The sequence below is a fragment of the Scaptodrosophila lebanonensis genome, unplaced genomic scaffold, assembly GCF_003285725.1.
Source record: "Scaptodrosophila lebanonensis strain 11010-0011.00,11010-0021.00 unplaced genomic scaffold, SlebRS2 tig00000085-arrow-pilon, whole genome shotgun sequence".
NCBI classification, from domain to species: Eukaryota; Metazoa; Arthropoda; class Insecta; order Diptera; family Drosophilidae; genus Scaptodrosophila; species Scaptodrosophila lebanonensis.
This window is the reverse complement of record NW_022060564.1, coordinates 2,100,206-2,113,942: the sequence shown is the minus strand read 5'-3', so window position 1 is coordinate 2,113,942 and position 13,737 is coordinate 2,100,206. Positions and strand designations below refer to the sequence as shown.

Genomic DNA, 13,737 nt, shown 5'->3' with positions numbered 1-13,737 from the left:
GGGTAGTTCCACCCCCAAAAACTATTGTATTGGTTTTGTAAATATATATTTCTCCCCACTTAGCTTGCTTGCACTTGTCGAACTTTACAGTAGTACTTACGATTCCATCTCGTTTCTATTTACAGCCACTGAGATACGCTGCCAGGAGAAGTCTCGCGGAGGTCTCAGCTATGAGGTCATACTTGCCGAACCGGCCCCCAATGTGGCTGTGCCCAAGCGACCCGTCACACCGGGCAAGAATGTCAGCGTTGAGGAGATTGAGCAAAAGCTAAAGGCTGCCGAGGAGCGACGCATTGTGAGTAGTTCAAATGATAACTAAAGTCTATGCTAGTGATAAAATCTACTCACGTGCCGATAAAATAAATAGTGGCTAAATAAGCGAAAATGTGTTTGAAGACAAGTGTCTGATGCACATTTTCCCATTTTAATTTATAATCTATGCTAGTGGTGAAGGAACATTGAACTCTCCATCTACAAATATTCAAAGCGTAATCTAGAACGATTTATTTCTAGAAGCGATAGTGGCGAAAACTAATGAACTATATAAATATATTAATACAGCTTAACAATTCAGCGAAGAAATGGCAAGAAAACAATCATATTAGGGACATTTTTATAAAGAAGTAACAAAAGCATATTCAGCCTACTTTATCGACTCACTGCGATCTATGCTAGCGACGAACAGATTTAAAAGAGTATAGTTATAAGACCGAATACGTAGAACTTGTTCGGGGCAAGGGTCCAACAAATATTTCTCCATTTGCAACGATTGATTGTAATCCATGCATGTACTAAATACTATGTTTTATATACAATTATCTATATTCTGCCTATAAGTGAAAATAGGATTATATTCTATATTAGTGACGAAAAATACCATAGCTAAAGTACACTATACAAAGCGCTATAGTCATAAAACCGAATTCTACCAATAATGTGTTAAATATTAAGCTGTTTTCCCGACTTTAACACGCTGAATTTTAATACATACTAGTGACGAATTCACATCAAGTATATCTAAAAATGTAACTGGTAACATAAAAGTGTTCAAAACATATTAAACTTTTCAAATTAACTAAAATTTTAATAGACAATTATTATATCGAATTCCTTATACTTCCAATATATCCATTACAGTCGTTGGAGGCCAAGAAAATGGCGGATATCTCTAATAAGCTGGCCAAGGTCGAGGAGGCCACACGCAAAAAGGATGAGATCACCAATGAGTTTATCACTCAGACCAAGGAGCAATTGGAATCGAAAATGGAGCTGCATGTGGAGAAACGCGAGGCCATTATAAGTGACATGAAGGAGAAACTAAAGGTGTGTCAGTCAGTCAGTCAGTCTGCTAGAAGAGCGATGAAATGTTTTACAAACCCATTATATTTTCTCCGATAGATTCATGCCCAGGAAATTGAGAAGACGCGTGAGACCTTGGAGCAGCAGAAGGTTAACGAGCAAAAGGCCATTGAGGAGAAATTGAAGACCGCTCAGACTTTGCGCGATGAGAATATTAAGAAGATGTTGAATCGCCTCAAGGAGCATGTAAGCAAGCAGACGTTGTGACAATGTCTGAGACACTTGGTTCAATGCTCGCAGAGAGCTGATAGCTGATTAAGCCTGAACTGAGCCTTGTAAAGCATTTAAGCACCACTCGAAAAGGCTTTCAGTTCCGTTGCAATTGGCTCTCTGTGCGCTTTAGAAATTAATTAAAGTAGCTTAGCTTTGCGCTTCGGTTCATTTTTATTTTCCTTTTTTAGCCTAAGTACTATGTCTAAGCTTTTCATTTTATAATTGATATAATTTCTATTTATTTGTTCATTTTCTTCTGATCTCTCATTTAGAACACAATCAAAATTGCCGAAATAAAATCGCAGGTCGATCAATTGGAAAGTCAAAAGCTTGAGGAGAAAGCGCGCATTATTGAAAACAAATTGTACACCGCCGAGCAAAATCGTGAAAAGGAATTGCAAAAGAAAATTGAGAAAGTTCAAAAACTTGTAGGTTCTTCTTCCACTTCTACGCTTCCATTTCATTTGCCCCTCATTTGTAGCAACCAGCATCACCCCAGAGTATCCTTTCTAATGTGTCTCTCCCCACTTCACACTCTCTCTCTATATTTTCCTGCAGGAACGTCGCGCTGAGCTGGTGCGTCAGAACAAGGCCCAGGCTCCGCAGACCCAAGATTTGGATGGACAGCAGAATGTAATTGCCTCGTCGGGTTAAGGAGCGGCTGGTTAATTAGGAAGCGGCCAGCCTTAAAGGCGTAGAGCGTCAACACAACAGCTTAAAAAAAAACAAGAACAACAACAACAAACACCACAACCAGCTACATCAACAGCTACACACATATTTAAGCAAAACTCTTTAAGAAGAACCCAAGAAATGCATACAAACAGAAGGAGAAAATCGATTTAATTCAAAAAATTTCAAGTATTACAACTACAAGAAACAAAAAACAAAAAAAAAAAATACTCTAAAATCTTAAAGGCAGGCAGCGCTATAAAATATAATTGTGACAGGCACAACAACAAAAAGAACAACATCAGAAATCAGTAGCAACAAACAAAATACTTCGACCTATAAAAAAGGAAATATAAATGAAAGTAAAATGCAAACTGCAAATAACACGAAATACATTTAAATACGAATATAAGATACAAAATATTAGTCTTCAAAGGCAGCACGAATATCAAGACTGTCCGAAACCAAAACCCAAAACCAACTAACATTCAATTGCTAAAAACAGTATTTAAATTTTCTAAATTGAATTGTAGTTTCGTTTCTTTTCTTTGTTTTTTCAAAATTATTGGCGCTCCAGAATTGAGTTTCATTTTCAAATTAATTTTAGTTCTCATCGTTTTGTTAAATTTTATATACAATTAAATTTTCAATGTTAACTTTCAAACATTGAGCTAAAAGGCAACCAACGATAACCAGAGATCAAGAAATATATTTTGAAATGATTTGCAGCGCATTTTATTACAAATGCCATAAAGAACAGAACAGAATTTGTATGCAGTATATGGAGAAACCTTTGCCTGTCATATTTATTTAGCTTTGCTTGAATAAAGAACACAAGAATGTATAATTTAATACTAATTTTAATTTATGAAAAACACAACAACAAATACACCACACCACTAACCATTTTTTATATAAGTTGCGTTTTCTCTATGATAAAGAATAAAAAATGCTTTTACAAACAAAAAAACATCAATAAAAACACTTTACAAAAACAAAAAAAATAATACAATGCATTTTTGTTTCATTTACATACACAATTAGGCATTAATATTTATACATAAATGAATAAATAAATAAATATACATACATATATATTACAAATTGATAATGAAACGCATATTTTGTCTAACGTCAGGTTATATTTAGAGGAGACGACGACGAAGATGACGACGACGCAGGTTTAACGAAATTTACGATAAATGGGGGATCCGGGATCTGAAGATCAAGCTGAGAACAATTTAGGCAAATTTTTGCAACTGCAGCGAATTTCTTTATAATTATATAATGATTTGCGAGATGCGTTCATTCAACAATTAGCTTCAACAAAAGGCAACGTTATAAATGTGTACTAATTGTGTAACTATACTATATGGCTACTACTTATATTCAAACACGAACGACTAAATACAACAACAACTACAAACTATAACATCCACACATCCAAATAAGAAACCAATTTAAATAACACATATTCAAGCAAATATTTACGCAAACGAAAATGGCAAACCACATCAATACAATTGATAGAAACGCTTCGATATTTACTCAAATTACATTCCATTATATATATATAGATATATATATATGTATACTAATATATATAAATGTATTACTGTATGTATAATCAACACAAACTCGAAACTTTTTGTATGAAAAAAGCGCGAATGCGAAAAACTTGCGGTCACATTTTTCAAAATAAACTAAACGTTCTAAAGAAAGAAAGCAGCAGCTACTATGCAAAACGTTTTTCTAGGTTCACGCATATTTAAAATTAAGTTTACATAAGCAAATGATAAATAACGTTAACATAAACGAAGAAACAACAACTAATAATAAATGTATAATAAAAGGCATAATTGAAATAAAAGAAATATTTATAATTGGTCTAATAAAGCATAATCGAGTTTTACTAAACGGCTAGCAGCTCTTAGAAAGGGACAAGACTTAAAAACAAACTTACAGTTTTCGAACCAAGACCTGTGGCCTACCATGGTAAGGAATGATCGAGCTACTTGTCGGCATCTTCAGATGTTGAATAAACTATAAATAATATAGTAACTACTGTTGGCGACAGGAGAAAACTTAAAAAACTATTTTGCTAAAGAAACGGGCGCGCGTGAATAACATACGTCATCAACTTTGCTGGTTCGCACAGTCCAAGTTGGCGGCGGCCTTTAAACGACTCATAAACCCACCATCTACCAGGCGAACATAAATGGGCAGCAGGCAGCTGCATTGCTTGTTTATTTAAAGTGGGTCAGCTGTTTTTTGTTTACTTTTTGTAATGCACCGCAAGGATCGCGTTGTTTACATTTGAACCAACCAATAGGAGAGCCCCAATTTGTTTACATTGAATGTGCAGCCAACTTCAGTTTGTTTACGTTTCGCAATTCACCGCAAGGATCGCGTTGTTTACATTTCAAATGCTGCCGCCAATAGGAGAGCCCCAATTTGTTTACAGTTGACCTGCAGCCAACTTCAATTTGTTTACCTTCGGTTTTGCTTACATTTAAAATTTATATCCCAACCGGCATATTTGCTTGCTATTCGCTTATGCTAGCCTGGTGTATAAATAAACGAAATGGAGCTAAATACCAAAAATCGAAAAAATTAAACTCGCAACCGGCCAAATCGGCCTTAAAACGTCGTATAAACCCACCATCTACCAGGCGAACATAAATGGGCAGCAGGCAGCTGCATTGCTTGTATATTTAAAGTGGGTCAGCTGTTTTTTGTTTACTTTTTGCAATGCACCGCAAGGATCGCGTTTGTTTACATTTACAATTTGTTTACTTTTAGCCATGCACCGTTTTACTTGCATTTTCATTGCAACCAACTTCAATTTGTTTACCTTTGGTTTTGCTTACATTTAAAATTTATATCCCAACCGGCATATTTACTTGCTATTCGCTTATGCTAGCCTGGTGTATAAATAAACGAAATGGAGCTAAATACCAAAAATCGAAAAAATTAAATTCGCAACCGGCCAAGTCGGCCTTAAAACGTCGTATAAACCCACCATCTACCAGGCGAACATAAATGGGCAGCAGGCAGCTGCATTGCTTGTTTATTTAAAGTGGGTCAGCTGTTTTTTGTTTACTTTTTGCAATGCACCGCAAGGATCGCGTTGTTTACATTTGAGCCAACCAATAGGAGAGCCCCAATTTGTTTACACTTGATGTGCAGCCAACTTCAGTTTGTTTACCTTTCGCAATGCACCGCAAGGATCGAGTTGTTTACATTTCAAATGCAGCCAATAGGAGAGCACCAATTTGTTTACATTTGATGTGCAGCCAACTTCAGTTTGTTTACGCTTCGCAATGCGCCGTATATATCGCTTTTATTTATATTTTAATTGCAACCAAATTCAGATGGTTTACTTTTTGTTTTGTTTACATTCAAAATTTAAAAATAATCAGCCTTTAAGGTATTGGAATCTCCAGTAGCTTGCTCTCCGAACTGCTTATCGGTAATATCAACTTTCTCCACAGCCTCGACTTCTTCCTGCAGAGCGTAACAGATGACAGATTTTGGCAACCTGCCTGTCGTCCTGAGATCATCATCTAACTTGGCCATTTTTATCGGGGGCAGCAATACTTCATCGAAACGCTGATTCATCATATCGACATCAATACTCGCGTTTGAAAATAAATGCTGGTTCTCCGTGCGGCTGGTAGCCGGCTCAGTGGTGCTGATCACCAGTAAGTTTTTTTCTAGGGCGCGCATGTACTTATCTATCCGAGAATAGTGCTTGTGGGGATCAATTAAGAGCTCACACAACCGCTGCACCGTAAAAGGAGCCGCCTTGAACCAATCCAGATACTCCAATAGAGATAACTTCAAACTCCCATAATTGAACGGATCTACATTAGGGTAGTGGGGTATTTCGTCCACACGCGGTGAGTTCACGTCAAAGTGGTTAATCACATGGAGCAACTTCTTCCGGAACAGGTACTTAAGGCTGGACCAATTAAATACAGTATCGCCGGTCTTGGCAACGTATCTAAAATAGGCATCCAAGTCCTTGGGTATATGTTCCTGCCGTTGTCGCGTAAACCGCTCTATTATTTGACGAATTTCTTCAACGTTGTCCATGTTAACTCTTTGAGGGACGTTTCGACTCTGGAAGGTGATAAAAAAAATTAATTAATTTTGCGAGTTTTTTGGCAGCTGACTGGCAACTTCAAAGTGTTGTCAAAATAAATATAGAAGTAGGATTTTTGATATTAGCGTTATTTTAAAAATATGTACATATGTATGTACGTATGAATATGTGTGCGTAGAAGTTGCACTTAAAATACAATCTGAAGGATATCGGCAGCTAGAATAATCTTCATGGAATTTCATTTTAAAAGCCTGAATGTATTAATGTGTAGCAAATGTTGTTACTTAAATGTTTTTGATGCTTCTGTACGCTTTTAAAATATTAACTTAATATCCGAACTATCTAATTTTACATTAAAAAGCAGTGTTTACGTACTGTTTATAAGTGTTTACTGTTTGGTCATCCATAGCCACCTTTTTCGACTCACGAGTCATGCAAAGCCATTCTCAAAATGCAGTTTGGTTGCGCTATTTTCAAAAAAAAAATAGGTTTTGCAATATGTAGTACATTTAAAGGTATTTGAACAATAAAAAATAAATACCTTTTCACTTTGAATTTAGTATTTTAATACCAGCTCTCGCATCAAGCTCCAGTTGAACCAGTGGAACTAGTAGCTATCGGTAAGTGAGCCAGTTATGGAAACGTGCCAGCTCCAACGCTGCGGGTGTGTGTACGTATGTGGGTTGCCGACTGATTCATAACAAAATTGTGCAAATACCAAATAATTACATTACCAATAATTTATAAGAACTTCCACGCAACATGGCCGCCACTCTAAAGCCCTATTTAACAGCCGTTCGGCATTCGTTGACCGCCGCGATGTGCCTGCAGGACTTTCCTTCCCAGGTAGTGGAGCGTCACAACAAGCCCGAGGTGGAGATCTGCTCGAGCAAGGAATTGGTGTTAACGCCCATTGTGGTGTCTCGCAATGAGCGCGAAAAGGTGCTTATTGAGCCGTCTATCAACTCGGTGCGTGTGAGCATTGCGGTGAAGCAGGCGGACGAGATTGAGCGGATTTTGTGCCACAAATTCACGCGTTTTATGATGCGACGCGCCGAATCATTCATCATATTGCGTCGCAAACCCATCGAGGGATATGACATTAGCTTCCTAATCACCAACTTCCATACGGAGCAGATGTACAAGCACAAGCTGGTCGACTTTGTCATCAGTTTCATGGAGGAGATCGACAAGGAGATTAGCGAAATGAAGCTGGCGGTGAATGCACGCGCCCGCACCTGTGCAGAGGAGTTCCTCAAGCGTTTCTAAGGTGGGTGTATTAATTAATTGTGATTTCCATTTCCACTAAATTGTCTCTCTTCTGTAGCAGTCGCAAAGCAAGCGCACCGTACCGGGTTCCGGATGAAAGTATTTAGCAATTGGTTCAATAAATGTTCAATTTTTGTATTTTAAACCTAAGCTCAGAGTGTCTTAAGTTTTACATTTTCCATGCCACAGCAGCAGGACGGCATTCTCGTAGTCTACGACGCGAGTCTGCTCCTCACTGGGCAGCGGCTCCGCCTCTGTCGCCGTCAACGTGCTGTCCAGCGTGGAGCCGTTTTGAAAGGCTTCTGCCCCAAAGAAATGATACTGACCCGATGTGCTGGCCAGAATGGGCAACGACGGATGAAAACTGACACCATTGCAGCAATCCTCATGCAGTGGCAGCTCCAAACCCAATTCCTCCTGCTCCTTCAGGTCCCATAGCCTCAACTGTCCTTTTGTATCGCCACTGGCCAGCCACGATTGCTGTTCCACGGTCTTCAGGTCGAAAAGTATACGCTGATTGGTCTCCACATTACGCGTAAATTCGCGCAACGGTTTTGTATAGTTGCGCATATCCCAGAGCAGTAGTTTGGAGCACTTGCGGGCGCCACTAAACAATTGCCAGTGGCTGCCCCCATTGCCGTCGCAGTTGTAGTGCAATTGTGTGATGCCTGCGCTGTGTCCGCCCAGCGTGAAGAGTGGACCCTGCTTGGGTGAGCAACGCAGGTCGAAATGTTCTATGAAACCGTGCCAGTTGCCACAGGTAAGTGTGCGCGGCTGCTCGGTGGTCTGTGCCATGCATGAAATGGCGCGCTTCACTGGGTAATCGTCGTAAATGCGACCGGGTCTGCGGACAGGCAAAGCCTAAGCAACATCTACAGTGAATAAGAAGAGACTTGCCTGTTGGTGTCGAAGATTTTAATGGACTTCTTGTAGCCGGCAAAAATCTTCTCGCCATCGTGTGAAAATGCCAGAGAAATGGCAGCCACCACCTCGTCCACTTCATCATAGCCGCTGTAGCTGCAGCGCAGTTTGCCATCAAACGCATCCCACATGTGTATGGGTTCGTGTTGGCGTGTGGCCAGCCAGCTGGAATTAAGAGCATATTATATATAACAGCAATCCCGGCACTGTGCAGATACTCACCAGCAAGTTTCTGGTTGCTGGCTGCTCATTAGCGGATACCAAACGCAATCGTAGACGGTGCCGCCCTCAGGCACATGCACTGCCGACTGTAGGGCGCTGAGATTGCGATCCGACTCGAGTTCGCTGACAGTGTACAAGTCCAATGGCAGTTCTATAACATGCATGCCATCCTGGTGCACCGGAACGAGCAGACACGTGCCATCCGGCGACCAGAAACAGCCCTTTGTGTAATTTTGCATCTTCCCAGACGATGGCCAGCAACGCCTTCCTACCTCCAGCAGTTGATTTTCAAAGCAGAAATTGGTCGTTATATTGCCAGCTGCCGTAGTCTGATCTAGCTCAATTGTGTCATCTACATCTATAATGCGTTGACTATCCTCCTCCAATGTCGAGTCATCTAAGCTGCTCTGGCATTTGTCTTCGCTCAATTGGAGGCGGGCGCTTTCATTTTCTATATTCATAGACAGGTCCTTGAGTACTGTGCGACTGTGATTACTATTTTTAATGCCATTGTGCTGCTGTTTCAGCATCTTGCGTTCCTCGTCTGTCAAACTGAAGCTCAGGCGGAGCGACTGCTCGTCGTTTTCAGCGGCCAAAGAAAAATCCATGCCGCTATTAAAGCTGACATTGTGGTTTAGTAATGAGGACGTTTGATCCGGCTCCGCCATTGTTATATCTAAATTGGCTGCAATAAATGTAGTTTAATGTAATTTATGTACATTTGAATATTATTTTGACTTACAATCCTCCATGGCGCATTACACTCTAAAATTCGGAAAATAAAATCAAAACGACGCGGACAACAGCTGAGCTATCAAGTAATTTCAGCGGTATGGCAGCTCCAGAATCTAAAAAGGCAGTGGCAGCACAACAGATAAAATAACAGATGCTTTGCATGATGTATATTAACAGTTAGGAATTCTAGTTCAGTTTTAAGAGCCACTCGTTCATTTGAATACCAGTTTCTTTGTGTCTAGTTCAATTAAACTGTACTGGCCTTTGCATTTTCGACTGATTTATTTATCTTTTAAATTAAATAATCAAGCTGAATAAAGCAATTTATGAATAAAACCTATTTATTTTTCTTTGATTATTGTAACTATGTTCCAAATGATGATCCAAACTAAATGCTAAACTTCATCAATGATGTTGGGCTTTATATACATATGTATATTTCTTTCGACTTTTTCCTAATTGTTGCTTTAATTAAAACCAAAAAAGAAGTCAATTTTAGTAGACGATATTGTTATCATTAAATATTTAAGGACTTATGATGATCCGTTTAATTATTTATTTCCTGACACAAACACAAAAGTTGAAAAATTAAATAAATAATACCAAGCATTTGATTAATTTTCAGCTTAACTGTTGAATAAATAGAAATATGATTCTGAACGACACACTGGAAGAAATAGAAATGTGAACAAAATTTTCGAAAACAGCGTCGATATTTTAAAATTGTAAGAGAAAATTAATTCCTAAACGTGAAGGACTATTTCTCAAATATGGACGCCAACGACAAAACCGTTGGGAGATTTATTGACAAGTCAGGTGATAGCACTGATACCCTTACTTACCGGAGCGATGATTCAACAAAGTCGAGAGCCTCCGGCAACCAGTCCAGTCGCAGTTCATCGTCTTCCGTCGTACCCTTGATTGCAATGCAGGGCGCAGTGACCGAAGAAATATTTCCGAAGCACATTTGTATTCTGCCACCACGTCCGGGCACAGCGACCAAGAGTTTCCACGAACTCTACATACCGCGTCACCAGTTGGCCCAAGTTTTCTATCCCATACAGGAGGCACAACGCTGGCTATCGCTAACGGACAAAAACGGTAAGATCCATCGCTTTCCGCTACCCACCATACTGCCAAAGGTCATACAGACGCGCTACGTGCCCAAACGTCATCTGCCCAAGGATGTTGAGGTGGATCGTCGTCGGCGACAATATGCGAAAATCAATCTGGCCGAGGAGCTGCTCAAGGCGGGCATCACAGACGATGTTCTGCAACCCACAGAGGAGCAATACAACATGCTCTCCGAGTTCGCCTTTCCCCACAAGTTTCCGCTGAGCTACTTCGATGACAGCAACTATGACATCAACTCGCCCGAGGCGTGGTTTGAATTGGGCGTTGTGGGGGACGAACGTTATCCGCTTCCGGCAAGGGCGTATCTGCCGCTTAGCAGGGGCCTGGTCAGCTGTAGGTGGGTAACGGCGGCGGTAAGTGCTCATGATCCAGAGACGGATATGTGGACGTTGACATCGCTGGAGGATGATTGCACCTATTTGGTGCCGAAGCTACAATTTATGTTCTTTGCCGAGAATCCACACAGATATATACAGCGTCTGAAGGCAGCCATTCATGAGCGACACAAGGGCGAGCAACTGATGCTGATGGAGCTTATTGTGGACTGTGTTCTGCACGAGGATCTGGAGTCGACAAGCTTCTACACCTTCAAGCCCATCGAGGCAGTGCTCGAGCGGGCGAAAATCTCATCGCAGGGCAAGCGTCGTTTACGTGCTGAAGTCAACCTGGTCTTTGAGCGTCTGATGGCGCTCTACGAATTGGAGAAATTCATACTGCTGATGCCCAAGGAGTTTCCGCAGTTTCGCAACATCTCGCTGAAGGACTTCCTACCCCATGCCTTTCACGTCAACTTTTCCGCGGTGGAACGACGTGAGATGCAAGCCCTGCAATTGGATATGGTTAAGAAGCGCCACGATCTGCTTAAGGCAACGCTCTTCTACTGCGGTGGCGGCATTGAAGCGATGTCCGGAGTTGCTGTGGAGTGCCAGCACATAGAGACAATGGCCATTTTCGTTTGTACCTTCAGTAAGCCCATGCCGTTGGTTGATTTCCTGCAATCGCAGGAGGCGCACAGCGACAATGTGGCCACGTTCCTGAAGGTCTATTGGCCGCAACAGATCACATCGGTCATTACTGTGGTGCTGCGGGCCTTGGGGAAAGGGTGGCTGGACATTTCACTCACCAACTGGCCGGTGTATGAGATGTGCAAGATTTCACGCTTCATTCTGCAGGTGAAGTTTCGAATGCAGGAGTCCATGCAGGTGCTGCTGGAAACCTCGCTCTACACCTTCTCTCGCTTCGTCTGCGACCCCTGTCTGCAGTTTCTCAAACTGAAGAAGAACTACATCTGGACCAATAACTATATAGACACCGAGTTTCCGTATCCGAAGCCAGTCTTCGCCTTGAGCATAGGAATAAATGAAGAGCGCAGGGTATACTACTCCACAGAGCCCGAAGAATTTCAACCCCTGGTGATGGACATTTTTAAGAGGGGACTGGAGAAAACTTCAGGTGTGCGTTGTGTTGATGCTTATGTAATGACCGGTCTGCATTTTGCCCCAAATCTCTATATACTGACTGTCGAGCTAATCGAGGATAAGTTCATTGAACAGAACGCGCTAATTGCGGAGTGCTATGGCCAGGCGGTGTTACCTCTGAGGGCCTATGCGCGTCTGTACGAGCGCTTCATCAACTTCTATTTGTTGAATGTCAATAAATTTATGGTGGACTATGCCGCCGTCCACAAACCCTCCTCGCAGGTGAAGTTCGACATATTGGAGCACAAGCGGCAAAAGGAGGAGATCCGGCGAATACTGCCCGCCTACATTACGATCGGACCGTTTCACATCAACGTGGACACCCTGAAGCAGTTCCTGATTAAGAAACACATCGATATTGTGCGTCGCATCTTCGAATACTATGTGGATCGAATGTACGAAACGAACGATGCATTGCTGGAGCGCTGCCTCGACATGTACAACAAGATTTCGGAGCGGCCTATTAGCATCGAACATTTGTATGAGATACGTGACTATGCGCTGACTGTACCCGCTTTGGTCGATCAACTGCGTGCGGATATACAGATCATGTGGCTGGAGTACGATCTGCTGGACAGTTTCTTCTATAATCTGAGCGATCATCAGTTTGTTATGAAGTGGAATGTCTATGCCTGGCCGCATCAAATCATGCAACGGCTCTCCACACTGAAGGAGGAACAGAAGATCGACATAGAGGAGTTTCTGCGACAACATTCAAGCGAATGTGCTGGCTTCGAGGAGCGTCTGGAGTCGCTCAATGATGAGGTGCAGGCCTTCTCGCTCCAATTTAATCCGAATCGCGCCCAAGAGACCTCCGTGGATGTGAAGAAGACCTGGGTGCTTATCAATGAGCTGGAAAAGGTTGGACAAACGCTGCAGTATCGTCAGGCGCTATTTGAACTGGACCCTCTGTCAATGGAGTTCTTCGAGAGCATAGTTTCCAGTTTCGAGCCCTACAAGAAGTTATGGTATGCCTGTGCTAATTTTCAGAAACTCGAGGACGCCACTACGGGTAATCCAATTGTGCAACTAGACATGGATGATGTCTGGAACAATCTTATGAATTTGCGCAGCCAGCTGGAGAGTTCCCTGCAGGACTTCAACGAGAAACCGGAGATCATGGAAGTGGCCCGCACATTCATTAAAAAGATTGACAACTTTGTGCCCATCTATAATAGCATTCAGGATCTACGAAACGAGAATTGGATGCATGTCCATTGGGTAGAGTTGGGCCAAGTCTGTGGCAACGACATCAAGTACTCAATTGCAATGAACTATCAGTATTTAATACGCAAGAACATTCTGGACTTTCTACCCCAAGTCCATGCCATTTCGGAGCGAGCCAATAACGAGGCGGAGGAAATCCGACGTGCCATCGAGGAGGAGGAGCGACGAAAGCAGGCAGAGATAGATGCCATCCTGTTGCGCAAACAGTTGCGAAAGTGTCGCCGGGACATACTTTAATTGTGACGATCTTCATTTATATTTTTTAAACGGAGCATTCAATAATTGCTCTGCCATGTGTTCTTTCATATAAAATGTACAATTTCTTAGTTTTGTTTTTTTAGATTTTGCGCTTAAAATAGTTTGTTTTCACTGTACTTGGGTACAATAAATGGATTTGGG

General features: G+C 41.5%; 5 protein-coding genes across 11 annotated transcripts in view; 3 read left to right on the top strand and 2 right to left on the bottom strand.

Moving 5' to 3' along the window:
• LOC115626253 (stathmin) overlaps positions 1-3,096 on the top strand; it is a 94,011-nt gene extending 90,915 nt beyond the window's left edge. For 5 of the 7 annotated variants that reach the window (XM_030521553.1, XM_030521551.1, XM_030521552.1 and 2 more), the window contains 5 exons: positions 126-295; positions 1,138-1,323; positions 1,399-1,545; positions 1,845-2,000; positions 2,131-3,096. In XM_030521553.1, the coding sequence (XP_030377413.1) occupies positions 126-295; positions 1,138-1,323; positions 1,399-1,545; positions 1,845-2,000; positions 2,131-2,226 (755 nt within the window). In that variant the 3' untranslated portion in view covers positions 2,227-3,096. The remainder of the gene's footprint in view (positions 1-125; positions 296-1,137; positions 1,324-1,398; positions 1,546-1,844; positions 2,001-2,130) is intronic. The other 2 variants (XM_030521556.1, XM_030521550.1) reach the window with 1 other exon arrangement.
• Positions 3,097-5,638: 2,542 nt separating this feature from the next.
• Positions 5,639-7,006, bottom strand: LOC115626313 (serine/threonine-protein phosphatase 4 regulatory subunit 2-like). Its single transcript, XM_030521647.1, has 3 exons — positions 6,894-7,006; positions 6,728-6,819; positions 5,639-6,369 (listed from the first exon to the last, which is right to left on the bottom strand). Exon 3 carries the CDS (start codon positions 6,340-6,342, stop codon positions 5,653-5,655), a length of 690 nt encoding a protein of 229 aa, XP_030377507.1. The 5' UTR covers positions 6,343-6,369; positions 6,728-6,819; positions 6,894-7,006; the 3' UTR covers positions 5,639-5,652.
• On the top strand, positions 6,994-7,771 carry LOC115626314 (actin-related protein 2/3 complex subunit 4). The gene is made up of 2 exons (XM_030521648.1): positions 6,994-7,622; positions 7,680-7,771. Exon 1 carries the CDS (start codon positions 7,115-7,117, stop codon positions 7,619-7,621), a length of 507 nt encoding a protein of 168 aa, XP_030377508.1. The 5' UTR covers positions 6,994-7,114; the 3' UTR covers position 7,622; positions 7,680-7,771.
• Positions 7,720-9,542, bottom strand: LOC115626311 (telomerase Cajal body protein 1 homolog). The gene is made up of 4 exons (XM_030521646.1): positions 9,507-9,542; positions 8,765-9,449; positions 8,519-8,707; positions 7,720-8,465 (listed from the first exon to the last, which is right to left on the bottom strand). The coding sequence occupies exons 1-4, from the start codon at positions 9,514-9,516 to the stop codon at positions 7,784-7,786; spliced, it is 1,566 nt and encodes a 521-aa protein (XP_030377506.1). The 5' UTR covers positions 9,517-9,542; the 3' UTR covers positions 7,720-7,783.
• Positions 9,543-10,217: 675 nt separating this feature from the next.
• Positions 10,218-13,730, top strand: LOC115626399 (dynein heavy chain 1, axonemal). The gene has a single exon (XM_030521762.1). The coding sequence runs from the start codon at positions 10,270-10,272 to the stop codon at positions 13,573-13,575; it is 3,306 nt and encodes a 1,101-aa protein (XP_030377622.1). The 5' UTR covers positions 10,218-10,269; the 3' UTR covers positions 13,576-13,730.
• The last annotated feature ends 7 nt before the right edge of the window (positions 13,731-13,737 follow it).